Source organism: Capra hircus, chromosome 6, assembly GCF_001704415.2.
Source record: "Capra hircus breed San Clemente chromosome 6, ASM170441v1, whole genome shotgun sequence".
Lineage (NCBI taxonomy): Eukaryota > Metazoa > Chordata > Mammalia > Artiodactyla > Bovidae > Capra > Capra hircus.
The window spans coordinates 99,886,802-99,901,831 of NC_030813.1; the positions used below are offsets into that span (position 1 = coordinate 99,886,802).

The 15,030-nt window shown below is 40.1% G+C and overlaps 1 protein-coding gene across 2 annotated transcripts in view; it reads left to right on the forward strand.

Moving 5' to 3' along the window:
- CDS1 (CDP-diacylglycerol synthase 1) overlaps nt 1–15,030 on the forward strand; it is a 76,454-nt gene that overhangs the window by 38,707 nt on the left and 22,717 nt on the right. For both annotated transcript variants that reach the window (XM_018049683.1, XM_018049682.1), the window contains exon 5: nt 3,911–4,050. In XM_018049683.1, the coding sequence (XP_017905172.1) occupies nt 3,911–4,050 (140 nt within the window). The remainder of the gene's footprint in view (nt 1–3,910; nt 4,051–15,030) is intronic.

Genomic DNA, 15,030 nt, shown 5'->3' on the forward strand with positions numbered 1-15,030 from the left:
CTAGAAGTGAAGACAGGCTTTGGATGGAGAAGGATGTTTTAGGCTGGGGAAGCAGCACCCATCAGGTTCTAGATGGGGGACAGAGGAGGCACCTGCCACAGGTCGTGAGATCTTCTTGGTTCTCCGGAGTGGGAGGGAATAGTGACCCAAAAGTTGGACTGGGGCAGGACTTTCTGGCAGTCCAGTGGTTAGGACTGTAAACTTCCAGTGCAGAGGACATGAGTTCAATCCCTGTTTGGGGAACTAAGATCCCACATGCAGAGGGGCATGGCCAAAAACAAAAAAGTTGGTTTGCTGGCTGGATAGGCCTTGATAGCCTTACAGAGGCGTCACAGACAATTTCCATATAGGAGAGAGAGACATGGTAATCTGGAAACGTGATGTGCTTCCCTTTGGGAACAGTGGGGTCTGATTCTATTCATGAGGACCAGAGGGAACCGCCACCCCTCTCCTCTTCTACTGCTGCCTAGGACATAGTCTTTCTAAGGCAGAGTGTGGGAGGAACCTCGAGGCAGTGTTTCTCAGCATGTTTTCCTGGCTTACACACACTCCCATCAGCAAAGTCTTGTGGGTTCAACTTCTGCCTGGGGAAAAGGATAAAGCAGTGCTGGGAGAAGGGACAGGCCATTCATAAAGTTTTTTTTTTCTTCAAATTTTACATTCTCCATTTTATTTTATATTTTTAAATTTAATATATTTATTTTAATTGGAGGCTAATTACTTTACAATATCGTAGTGGTTTTTGCCATACATTGACATGAATCAGCCATGGGTGTACATGTGTTCCCTATTTTAAAGTTTTTCCCCAGAGATTTTTACATGCAGCTAGCTCCCAACCCTCACCGCTACCTTTTTGAGTCACTTTCCATCCGGAGCATTGAGAAAAGGGGACAAGACCCAGTGTGGGCAGGACAGAGTGAGAGGTGAGAGGTCAAATTACTTCTTCCCTCTTTTCCCATTGGTCTTCCTTAGGGCAGGCGGGAATTTGGCTTAGGAGCTCTATTATTAAAAAGCATTAGAGGGACTTTGCTGGTGGTTCAGTGGTAGAGGCTTTGCCTTCCAATGCAGGGGGTACAGGTTCAGTCCTTGGTTGGGGTGCACTAAGATCCCAAACTTTAGCCAAGAACTAAAACATAAAAAAATAAAGCAAAATTGTAACAAATGCAATAAAGACTTTTAAAAAAATGGCCAATATAAAAAAAAATCTTAAAAGAAACATTAGGAAGAATGCTAATTCTCCTAAAGCTAGGGAATGCATTTTCATTGTAAACTTAATTCTGTATGCGTGTGTGTGTCTGAGAGTGTGTTAGAAACCGTGTGTGTGTGAGAGAGTGTATTAGAAACCGTGTGTGTGTGTGTCTGAGTGTATTAGAAACTGTGTGTGTGTCTGAAAGTGTATTACAAACCGTGTGTGTGTGTGTGTGAGCGTGTATTAGAAACCATGTGTGTCTGAGAGTGTGTTAGAAACTGTGTGTGTGTGTGAGAGTGTATTAGAAACCATGTGTGTGTGTCTGAGAGTGTATTAAAAACTGTGTGTGTGTGTGTGAGAGTGTATTAAAAACTGTGTGTGTGAGAGTGTATTAGAAACTCTGTGTGTGTGTGTGTCTGAGAGTGTATTAGAAACTGTGTGTGTGTGTGCATGTGTGTCTGAGAGTGTGTTAGAAACTGTGTGTGTGTGTGAGTGTATTAGAAACCATGTGTGTGTGTCTGAGAGTGTATTAGAAACCGTGTGTGTGTGTGTGTCTGAGAGTGTATTAGAAACCGTGTGTGTGTGTGTCTGAGAGTGTATTAGAAACCGTGTATGTGTGTGTGTGTCTGAGAGTGTATTAGAAACTGTGTGTGTATGTGTGTGTCTGAGAGTGTATTAGAAACCGTGTGTGTGTGTGTGTGTCTGAGAGTATATTAGAAACCGTGTGTGTGCGTCTGAGAGTGTATTAGAAGTGTGTGTGTGTGTCTGAGTGTATTAGAAACCATGTGTGTGTGTCTAGAGTGTATTAGAAACCGTGTGTGTGTGTATGTCTGAGAGTGTATTAAAAACCGTGTGTGTGAGAGTGTATTAGAAACCGTGTGTGTGTGTGTGTGTGTGTGTGTGTCTGAGAGTGTATTAGAAACCATGTGTGTGTGTGTCTGAGAGTGTATTAGAAACCGTGTGTGTGTGTGTCTGGGAGTGTATTAGAAACCGTGTATGTGGTGTGTGCCTGAGAGTGTATTAGAAACCATGTGTGTGTGTGTGTCTGAGAGTGTATTAGAAACCGTGTGTGTGTGTGCGTGTCTGAGAGTGTATTAGAAACCGTGTGTGTGTGTGTGTGTGTCTGAGAGTATATTAGAAACCGTGTGTGTGTGTCTGAGAGTGTATTAGAAGTGTGTGTGTGTGTCTGAGTGTATTAGAAACTGTGTGTGTGTGTGTCTGGGAGTGTATTAGAAACCGTGTATGTGGTGTGTGCCTGAGAGTGTATTAGAAACCGTGTGTGTGTGTGTGTGTCTGAGAGTGTATTAGAAACCGTGTGTGTGTCTGTCTGAGAGTGTATTAGAAAGCGTGTGTGTGTGTGTGTCTGAGAGTGTGTTAGAAACCGTGTGTGTGTGTGTCTGAGAGTGTATTAGAAACTGTGTGTGTGTGTGTGTGTGTGTCGGAGAGTGTATTTGAAACTGTGTGTGTGTGTGTCTGAGAGTATATTAGAAACCATGTTTGTGTCTAAGAGTGTATTAGAAGCGTGTGTGTATGTGTGTCTGAGTGTATTAGAAACCGTGTGTGTGTGTCTGAGAGTGTATTAGAAACCGTGTGTGTGTGTGTCTGAGAGTTTATTAGAAACTGTGTTTGTGTGCGTCTGAGAGTGTATTAGAAGCCGTGTGTGTGTGTGTGTGTGTGTGTGTAGTAGTTTCTACACTGTTTCCTGATTTTCTGTCTCTGGGATTAGATTTTGAGCTAAATAAAGGCATGAACTACTCAGTACATTTTTGTTCACTGGTAAGTTTGAAATTTTAAGTTTAAAACAAGGGGAAAAAACCATTTTGGTGGAATATATCATGAACCTACCACCCTTATGGCAGAAAGTGAAGAGGAGCTAAAAAGCCTCTTGATGAAAGTGAAAGAGGAAAGTGAAAAAGTTGGCTTAAAGCTCAACATTCAGACAACGAAGATCATGGCATCTGGTCCCATCACTTCATGGGAGATAGATGGGGAAACAGTAGAAACAGTGTCAGACTTAATTTTGGAGGGCTCCAAAATCACTGCAAATGGTGACTGCAGCCATGTAAAAGACGCTTACTACTTGGAAGAAAAGTTATGACCAACCTAGATAGTATGTTCAAAATCAGAGACATTACTTTGCTGACTAAGGTCTGTCTAGTCAAGGCTATGGTTTTTCCAGTGGTCCTGTATGGATGTGAGAGTTGGACTGTGAAGAAGGCTGAGCGCCAAAGAATTGATGCTTTTGAGCTGTGGTGTTGGAGAAGACTCCTGAGAGTCCCTTGGACTGCAAGGAGATCCAACCAGTCCATTCTGAAGGAGATCAGCCCTGGGATTTCTTTGCAAGGAATGATGCTAAAACTGAAACTCCAGTACTTTGGCCACCTCATGCGAAGAGTTGACTCATTGGAAAAGACTCTGATGCTGGGACGGATTGGGGGCAGGAGGAGAAGGGGACGACAGGATGAGATGGCTGGATGGCATCACTGACTCTATGGACATGAGTCTGAGTGAACTCCGGGAGATGGTGATGGACAGGGAGGCCTGGCGTGCTGCGATTCATGGGGTCACAAAGAGTCGGACACAACTGAGTGACTGAACTTAACTGAATGTTCAAAACTTAGTTTTGATCTGTGTCATCATCAAAAGTAGAAGATAAGTTTTGTTGAGTTTGAGGGGAAAAATGTTTCAAATATAAAGAAGCTAATTGTTTTAATGTTACAGGTACTTTCTGTTGTGTGTGAACTACTTTTTCTATGGAGAGACTGTGGCTGATTATTTTGCTACATTTGTTCAAAGAGAAGAGCAACTTCAGTTCCTCATTCGCTACCACAGATTTATATCATTTGCCTTGTATCTGGCAGGTAAGTTAAGGAAAAGACTCTGTATTGATTTGTAGCCAGTATATGTTACATGCTTATTTTATGTTAAATTCTAACATCCTTTTTTGGTTACATTTTAATCCACTTTCTCTTTTTAAATGTCTCATATATAAAACTACTTTCATCACAGTCAAAATAAACTGCAATTTCTCCCTAATGGTGGTTAAAAAAATTACTTGGTGGCTGAAAAAAAGTACTTGCTTAGTAGTCTGTCTATATATTTGAAAATTTTCTTTGTAAGTTATAGTAAAAGAACTTGAAGCATATGGATTATTTACCAAGTAATAATATAATTAACAAAGAAACTTTCACATATATATTGCTTTATTTGTTCCTAGAAAATAGTTTCATGTAGAATTAATCAGGGTACTTAGTTTTCCTGACATTTCTTATATAGTTATTTATATATAAATATATATATATATATTTGTTTATAGTAGGCTATCACATTATTATGATTTTAGATTAAGAGTCAAATACTTAGGATAACATTAGAATTAACGGATTTGTGGCTGTCCAGTAGTTAGGCTCCATGCTTCCACTGCAGGGGGCCCAGGTTTGATCCTTGGTCAGGGAACTAAGATCTCAAAAGCCATACAGCATGGCCAAAAAAACCAACAAACCAGATTTGTTTTCCATTGAAGTTGACCAATTATAAAAGAAATTTCTTTAAAAATTGATTTAGATATGTACTTCAGTAAAAATTATCTATTATTTTTATTTGGCTTTACTGGGTCTTAGTTGGAGCATGTGAGATCTAGTTCCCAAACCAGAGATTGCACCTGGGCTCTTTGCATTGGGAACACGGAATCTTAGCCACTGGACCACCAGGGAAGTCCCTAGATAGGTCCTTGTAAAAAGTCAGATTTCCAGTATGAATCCTGGTTCCACCGCTTACATGCTGAATAAACTTTGGGAAATGTAATTCACTAATCTGTGCCTTAGTTTCTTTGCAAAGCACTTAGAGCAGTACCTGGTGCTATTTAAATATTGAATATTATCATTCTTTTCACTTTTAAAGGCAGAAATGAAATTTATTTGTGAGTTTTCTCTTTAGCTCTTAATGGTTACTGTTTTAGCTCTTAGGGGTTTCGTCATAAATAAATTCTTCTCCAGTGAGTACAATTTTGGAAACTTAATACAGTATGGATGACTCCTTTCCATTTCTCATTAAACAAAAGAATATACAGAGTGTGTGGGAAAGTCAGTCCTTTAAAAGTATGTCATTTTAATTCAATAATTAAAATACATTCTTTTTTTATAGCTGAGTAATATTCAGCTGTATATATGTAACACAATTTCTGTATCCATTCATCTGTAGGTGGACATCTAGGTTGCTTCCATGTCCCAGCTATTGTAAATAGTGCTATAGTGAACACTGGAGTACATGCGTCTCTTTCAATTATAGTTTTCACAGCTTTTGTGCTCAGTAGTGAGATTGTTGGGTCATATGGTAGTTCTATTCCTAGTTTTTAAAGGAATCTCCATATTGTTCTCCATAAAGACTATCCATTTACATTCCCACCAGCGATGAAAGAGGGTTCCCTTTTTTCTACATCCTCTCCTGCATTTACTGTTTGCAGATTTTTTTTAATGATGGCCATTCTGACCTGTGTGAGATGATACCTCATTGTAGTTTCGATTTGCATTTCTCTGATAATGAATGATGTTGAGCGTCTTTTTATGTGTTTGTTCACCGTCTGTACGGAGAAGGCAATGGCACCCCACTCCAGTACTCTTGCCTGGAAAATCGCATGGACGGAGGAGCCTGGAAGGCTGCAGTCCATGGGGTCACTGAGGGTTGGACATGACTGAGCGACTTCACTTTCACTTTTCACTTTCACGCACTGGAGAAGGAAATGGCAACCCACTCCAGTGTTCTTGCCTGGAGAATCCCAGGGACGGGGGAGCCTGGTGGGCTGCCATCTATGGGGTCCCACAGAGTCAGACACGACTGAAGCGACTTAGCAGCAGCAGCAGCAGCAGCAGCAGCACCATTGATATGCCTTCTTTGGAGAAATGTCTGTGTAGGTCTTCCACCCATTTTTTGATTGGGTTGTTTGTTTTTCTGGTATTGAGCTGCATGACCTGCTTGTGTATTTTGGAGATTAATCCCTTGCAGTTGCTTGTGTGTTTCCCTTGCAGTTATTTTTTTCCCATTCTGAGGGTTGTCTTTTAATCTTGTTTGTTGTTTCCTTTGCTGTGCAACTTGTTTCTTTTTATAATATTGTATACATGATACCCTCTCAACTAATTCTTTACAGTCATTGTTGCTTCCTCCCCTTAAATTTCTGACTGTCAAATCAGTATTTGTTCATCTGTTTCCAACTGATTTCTATCATTGGCATAGCTCGCCGTTGCTCTTCTATAGAATCACAGAAGCTCCTTGAAAGTTATCATTGTCATTCTTTCAACAAACACTCGAGTGCTTTCCAAGTGCCAGTGCTGTGCATGGTGGTGAGGATACAAAGGGAAGCAGGCCGTCAGCATGCCTACCAGGGTCTGGCAACTGCTGAGACACGTGTCTCCTTGTTCACTGCTGGAATGTGAACAAGGACCTCTAAGACCAGGAAGAAGGGGAAGGAGGGCCTTGCTTTACTGGGGCAGGAGGGCCATTGAAGGCCTTGGAGAAGAGATGCTTGTTGTTGTTAAGTCGCTAAATCATGTCTGACTCTTTGTGAGCTCATGGACTGCAGCGCTACAGGCTCTCCTGTCCTTCACTGTCTTCCAGAGTTTGCTCAAACTCATGTCCATTGAGTTGGTGATGCTATCTAACCATCTCATCCTCTGCCATCCCCTTCTCCTTTTGCCTTCAGTCTTTGCGGGGGAAGTGGCAAGCCACCTCAGTATTCTTGCTCTGAGAACCCCATGAACAGTATGAAGAGACGATCGGTGAAAACCAAAGAGCAAGCAGGTGTTTGCCAGGTGGAGGGTGGGAAAGGGCATTCCAGGTAGAGAAACCAGCTGTGCCATCTTGAGAATGAGAGCAGCATGTTTGGGACCCATTGTACAAGTAGACAGGAGCCCCGTCTTGAGGAGCCTTGTATATCATAGGAAGACTCTGGGCTTTATTCCTAGGAAACTACTGGAGGATTTCAAGCTAAGAGATAATATAACCAGGTTTGTAATTCAATGAATGGTGAGTGGGAGACATTAATAGAGTGACAAGATAGGAAATTGTTGCTTTAATTTATACTAAATATAATGTATGCCTGAGTCATTCACGTTTATACTTACTACTAAGAGGGTCATAATTTTTTTAAAAATTGTGTTTTAAAAAAATAAAATCTGGACCATTATTGATGTGAAAAAGAAAATTATGGGACTTCGCTGGGGGTCCAGTGGTTAAGACCCTGTGCTTCCTCTGCAGGGAGTGGAGGTTCAATTCCTGGTCAGGGACTAGGATCCCACCTGCTATGTGGTATGCCCAAAAAATTTAAAACAACAAAAAAATTTTTTTTTAATACTAAGTGCTGATTTTAGAACCAACTGCTGTTTATGCTGTTTATAAAATTGCTTTTATATCCTAAATTATTGGCTTAAAATGTACTTTTTGTTGAGATAATTTGCATTTTCATGCAGTTGTAAGAAATAACACAAGATGCCTTATGCACTTTTCCTAGTTTCCACCGGTGGTAATATTTTGAAAAATTACAGTGTAAGATCACACAGGGATATTGACATTATACTAATGTACTTTTAAAACACAGTTTTTTAATTGAAATATAGTTGATCTGCAGTGCTGTGTTAGTTTCTAGTGTACAGTGAAGTGACTGACATATAATTTTTCATGTGTTTTCCCAGTTTGGTTTCTTACAGGATATTAGAGTTCCCTGTGCTATAGAGTAGGCCCTTGTTGTTTATCTGTTTTACATATAGTAAACTATATCTGCTAATCCCCAAATCCTAATTTATCCTTTCCCCACCCTTTTCCCTTTTGGTAATTGTAAATTTGTTTTCTATGCTTCTGAGTGTCAGTTAAGTCGCTCAGTCATGTCTGACTCTTTGCGACCCCATGGACTGCAGCACGCCAGGCCTCCCTGTCCATCACTAACTCCCGGAGCTTACTCAAATTTATGTCCATCGAGTCGGTGATGCCATTCAACCATCTCATCCTCGGTCCTCCCCTTCTCCTCCTGCCTTCAGTCTTTGCCAGCATCAGGGTCTTTTCCAGTGAGTCAGTTCTTCACACCAGGTGGCCAAAGTTGGAGATTCAGCTTCAGGATCAGTCCCTCCAATGAATATTCAGCACTGATTTCCTTTAGGATTGACTGGTTGGATCTCCTTGCTGTCCAAGGGACTCTCACGAGGCTGCTCCAGCACCACAGTTCAAAAGCATCAATTCTTCAGTGCTCAGCTTCTTTACTGTCCAACTTTCACATCTGTACGTGACCACTGGAAAAACCATAGCTTTGACTATATGGACTTTTGTTGGCGAAGTAATGTCTGCTTTTTGGTATGCTGTCTAGGTTTGTCATTGCTTTTCTTCCAAGGAGCAAGCATCTTTTCGTTTCACGGCTGCAGTCACCATTTGCAGTGATTCTGGAGCCCAGGAAAATAAAATCTGTCACTGTTTCCATTGTTTCCCCATCTATTTGCCATGAAGTAATGGGACCAGATGCCATGATCTTAATTTTCTGAATGTTGAGTTTTAAGCCAACTTTTTCCCTCTCTTCTTTCACTTTCGTCAAGAGGCTATTCAGTTTGTTTGCTTTCTGACGTAAGGGTGGTGTCATCTGCATATCTGAGGTTATTGATATTTCTCCCAGCAATCTTGATTCCAGCTTGTGCTTCATCCAGCCCGGCGTTTCTCATGATGTACTCTGCATATAAGTTAAATAAGCAAAGTGACAGTATACAGCCTTGACAGACTCCTTTCCCAATTTGGAACCAGTCTGTTTTTCCATGTCCAGTTCTAACTATTGCTTCTTGACCTGCATACAGATTTCTCAGGAGGCAGGTCCGGTGGTCTGATATTCCCATCTCTTTAAGAATTTCCCACAGTTTATTGTGATCCACACAGTCAAAAGCTTTAGAGTAGTCTATGAAGTGGAAGTAGATGTTTTTCTGGAATTCTCTTGCTTTTTCGATGATCCAGAGGATGTTGGCAATTTGATCTCTGGTTCTTCTACCTTTTCTAAATCCAGCTTGAACATCTGAAAGTTCTTGGTTCATGTACTGTTGAAGCCTGGCTTGGAGAATTTAGAGCATTACTTTGCTAGTGTGTGAGATGAGTGCAATTGTGCAGTAGTTTGAACGTTCTTTGGCATTCCCTTTCTTTGGGATTGGAATAAAAACTGACTTTTCCAGTCTCTGTGTTTCTATAAAATGCAACTTTGTAGTAAGCTAGGAGCTGCTGGGTTAAGTGATGAAACTTCTGATATAAATTATGCATTGTATTCTATCCCAGTATATCTGTTATCACTTCACATGTGTCTTAAATATGGTCCTATTAAAGGATCATAAGCACCCACTTTGTGTTTCTCTCGTTTTTTAAATTCCTGGTGCCTAATGCAGGGTCTGGGATTTAGGTTCCTAACACACATTTCCTGGATGAGGGATCGAGAGGCTGAGAAACATGCACATCTAGACATAGTGCTTTTTAGAGATAACTTTTTTTTTTTAGCGTCCGGATTTTGGTGGCTGGGTCTTGAGGCCTCATTGGTTGATTCTTGAAGTGATTAGCAACATTTATGAGCTTAGTCCAGCAAATAAAGTTAGACTTTAAAACAGGAGTGAGGAAATAGAAAGTATGTTCTGTTGAGATAGTTGCGCCTTTCTTTCAAATTATGCTGTGAAAAATGTCTGGAATTCTTCTAGTTAGACAACATTCCAAGAGGCCTGTCCAAATTTTAGTTCTGCAGTGGTCAGATGAGTTTTATAGGTCTTAACGGATATAAAAAGCAGAGACAACACAAGCTTTTTCATTGATGTTGAATTTTATTAAAATAAAAAGTACCTATATCCAGGTCTGACCTACTCACCAAGGCCCAGCAGGTTGAATGACTCATTTAACATCATCCCAGATGACTCACTGACTAGGGCCCAGAAGCCATTCTCACACTTTAGATAATTTTGTTGTAAAATGAATTTGTCTCATAGTAAAACGAATATCAGTGACAACATTTTCTCTAGAGTCTGGATATATTTTTAAAAGATCTCGGTGATTTGGATTTGAGGCTCTTTAGAAACAAGAGCCTCAACCATGTGATTACATGTCCGGTAATGACAGGTGAATAAGCTTAAGATGTTGGACCCATAATATCATCACCTTAAGATCTCTTTAGCCAACTAGTGAGAAGCATATTAAAGGCATATTATGTTTAGTCAGGTTTTTTCCCTTGTATTTGTGCATGGCTAACTATTTTGACTTCTTTTTTAAAACCCCTAAGGAGAGGTTATGAGTTGAATATAATACTTTGAATTCAGGAAAAATCACTGGACACTATAATATTGAAAATCAAAGTGAAAGTGAAGTCGCTCAGTCGTGTCCGACTCTTTGCGACCCCATGGACTGTAGCCTATCAGGCTCCTCCATCCATGGGATTTTCCAGGCAAGAGTGCTGGAGTGGATTGCCATTTCCTTCTCCAGGGGATCTTCCCAACCCAGGAATCGAACCTGGCTCTCCTGCACTGCAGGCAGACACTTTACCATCTGAGGCACCAGGGAAGCTATAAGGACAGTATAAGATTAAGTTATGGCTAAAATTAATACATGATTAAGAATTGTTTTCAAACATCCTGTATATCTTTCATCTCAGAAGAGGTAGATGAAATCTTTGAAAGATGTCACAAATCACTGTTCATAAAGGATTGTATCTCCAGAACCACGTCTAGTTTATATTTGTGTGTGTGTGTGTGTGTGTATAGAAAAGAAAAGAAAGCTAGAGCTGAGTCGTGTCTGACTCTTGCAACGCTATGGGTTGTAGCCTGCCTGGCTCCTGCCATTTCCTTCTCCAGGGAATCTTCCCAACCCAGGAGTTGAACCCAGGTCTCCAGTATTGCAGGCGGATTCTTTACCAACTGAGCTATGCGGGAAGCCATAGCTTGTTTGTTTTTGGCTGTGCTGGATCTTCAGTGCTGCGTGGGCTGTCTCTAATTTCCATGAGCAGGGGCCACTCTCCAGTTGTGGCGTGTGGGCGTCTCATTGCGGTGGCTTCTCTTGTTGCATAGTATTGGCTCTAGGGCACAGGCTCAGAAGCTGTGTCTCATGGCCTTAGTTGCTCCATGATGGCTGTGAGGTCTCCCTGGACCAGGGATCAAACCCGTGTCTTCTGCATTGGCAGGTGGATTCTTTACCACGAGTTACCAGGGAAGCCTTCCCACGTAACAGTTTTTTAATTAAACATGATTATAAACTGTCTACATATCAGTCTTGTTTTATACCTTAAACTCACTATGCAGATTAAAGGAAAACTTTTTCCGTATATTAGCTAATATAATGGTTGATTTGTGTGAATTTCTACACTACATATTTAAACTTCTTTAAAACGCCTCAGTTGTATTCTAGTGTCTGAATATGGCAACACATACATAAAGCAGTGTGCTTCTGAATTGTTGAATACGATGTTTGGAACGTTTCAATGTTTTGGTTAGTCAGCAAAGTGTAATGAAAAATACAGCCATGTACAAAAGTAATCAATGAGTCGGTAACCTCCAGTGTATAATCCTGGGTCTGTCTGTGTTTTTTGAGTTAAGGACTGCATGTGTTTACTGAATCGGTTAACCAACAATAAGAAATTTAAAAACTTCATTATTTCTTTATATTTTCTGTCTCTGCAATTAAAGTATGAGCTCCTTGAGTGGAATGACTATCTTATCCATGTTTTGTATTTTGTATCTGCATCTTAAGTGCTCAATAAATATTTTTCAATTGTCTACTTTTTCTGAAATTCCTTCTATCACATCTTTTGGACTTTTCAATGTCTTTTTTCTTCTTCAATTCACTTGACTCCTTAGACATCTCATTCTTTTTTATGCTTTCTGAATATACCTCTCTTAAGTCTATTGGGAAACTTGGTCTCCCTAACCTCCTGGGAACTCCTTGATACTGGGCCACAAGATATGTCCATCTTTGCACTGACACCACCAGGCCCAGTGCTGTGTATATAACTGGTAATCGATAAGTGTAACTGAAAATAGTTACATATCAAGACTGTATGTTTAGGAAACTTTTTCAGTGAACATTTTACTTTAACAGATCCTGTGATTTTAATTGGAAATATAACCATAAAAATCTTCTTTGTTAATTGGGGAAAAAGTAAAACTATGGATCCAAATATGCAAAGTTATCCTTTCCAAAGATTTGTTAAAATATAGCACGTATGTGTTCCATTTAAACAAGAAATGGCTGTGAATGAAGAAGTAAATGCATGTGTCTCTTTTTTAGATTCTTTTTCTTTGACAATAATAGTTAACCTTAGATATGCTAGGAAAACAGTTTACATCCTCTTCCCCCAGATTCCAAGAATGGTATTATTTTAATATATCCACGAGTCAGATAGTTATATCCTTTATTAGAGCACCCTAAAATTCTGTGTGTTACTGGTGGATTTAACCATAAAATTGGATCAGGTAAAACTGAGTTGCCAAGACTGTCCTGGATAAAATGATCATCAGGAAAGTATTGAATGAATCTGCTGGTGATTTTGTTTGAAGAAATGCTTAAGGGTGAATATAATTTCAAGGACAAGAAAACCATACATGCTGGAGTAGTATTTGTGAGGAGATAATTCATAATTAATGATGTCGAGAATTTCCCAAGGCTGCGCTGGGAGAGCCAGAAAGGTCTTATTTGCCAGAAGGGGAGGTTCTGGAGACTTTCAGCTCAGTCTTGCTTCTGAGTTGCCTTTACCTCATTAGCTCTGAAAGTGAAAGTCGCTCAGTCATGTCTGACTCTTTGCAACCCCATGGACTATACAGTCCATGGAATTCTCCAGGCCAGAATACTGGAGTGGGTAGCCTTTCCCTTCTCCAGGGGATCTTCCCAACCTAGGGATTGAACCAGGTCTCACGCATTGCTGGCGGATTCTTTACCAGCTGAGCCACAAGGGAAAGCCCCCATTAGCCTCTGAACCAAGTCCAATCTACGTTTGCCTATAACCGTGGACCAAAAGCATAAAGCAGCATAGAAATTTCATTATTTCTTAAGCCACAAAAGAAATCTCCCTGCTATTGAAGAAAAATTTAAAAGCAGTGATTTTAAAAGAAAGTCTTTTGCTTCCGTTGATTTTAATGCCATGAATTCCATGTTTTAGTGCCTCCCCCTCTTCCGCTTCTGTTCTTTCTCTCAAGAAAGAGACATGTGTCTCAGTTTGCCGCTGCTCAGAAATGTTTCCATATATTTCTTTTGCAGTTGAACCAGTCAGATTCTACAGGTGGCAAATAGGAAGTGAGATAGGATCTGGGAGCCAGTATGCATTCTCTTCCCTTAGTATCACCCTTGACACTGACATTTCAAATCGGTCATCAAAAAATAGGTGCAGGCAGCTGCTGTTTGATTCCGTGCGCTGGTCAGAGTAGCATCAACCTTGCTTACTCTAGTGGGTAGAACTCCCTTGGTAAGTACATCTTAGATATGCAAAGTATAGTGTTTATTTCACATGGGATAGATTAGTTGACCAGTTGTTTTCTCTCACAGAACTCACTTTCTAAAGATATTGCCAAATAGAATGCATGCATGGCTATTTAGTTGAAATTAAACTTGGTTCATGCATTTCTAACATCTACTTCTGTAAAAAAAATTATCTTCAGAACTTTACTGATGTAGTGGGCAAAAAAGTGTATCATAGTGCCTCCTCAGTATTTAACATAGAATTATTAGATTTCTGCTTCGTTAGTGGGCTTCCCAGGTGGCTCAGTGGTAAAGAATCTGCCTGCCAATGCTGGTGACGCAGGCTCGATCCCTGGGTCTGGAAGCTCCCCTGGAGAAGGACATGGCAACCCACTCCAGTATTCTTGCCTGGAGAATCCCATGGACAGAGGCGCCTGGTGGGCTACAGTTGATGGGATCGTGAAAGAGTCAGATTCAGTTTAGCAACTAAACAACAACAAAAGTTCATTAGGTAGAATTTTTATTTAGTAAAATTTTACTGTGATTAATTTATAGATTATAGACAGAAACACACATGCTGTTTGGACATCTTGAAATTGCTAAGAGTATTTTGTTTTACTGTAATCATTATAATATGCTTCTGAAAATTTTTGAGTCATTCTTAACCTGAATCTTGAGGATAATGGTTTATGGAACCACATGACTCTTAAGGGTCAATAGAATCTAAGGGTTTAACTCCTCCTTAGCGCCACGATCCACAGTAAATTAATAAAGTCCTTTGTATATTTTTCTTCATCTGTAAAGTGGAGATAATAGGTAACTACATCATAGGAATGTTGGAAGGATTAAGTAGTTAATATTTATAAAAGGCTTAGACAAGTACATGGAACATAATAAGTGTTTAAAGATGTTAGCTGCTATCATCTTTTTTTATTATTAATTTTTATGTAGAAATTTAAACATTCTACATATGTATACTTGATAGAATGATACAGTGAATACATTTTAGTGAACCGAAATTCAGGGTCCAATTTTCTATGTCTGCACATTAGCAAGGGACTGACTCAATTAATGTAGGAGATGTTTATTGAATTTATGGTATGGACTATATCAGGCATTTTGGAGAATACAGGATCATTTCCCTCAAGAAACTTCTGTTTAAAATGCTTGATGTAAGAGTCCTGTCCAGGAGACCAGGGTTTGATCCTTGGGCCAGAAAGATCCCCTGGAGAAGGAAACGGTAACCTATGACAGTATTCTTGCCTGGGAAATCCCATGGACAGAGGGGCCTGGCCGGCTACAGTCCATGGGGTTGCAAAGAGTTGGACAAGATTTAGTGACTCAACAATAATGTAAGAGTAGGAGGGATGGCGTATGAGTGAGTAGCCAGTGTATAGCTAGATGTGGTA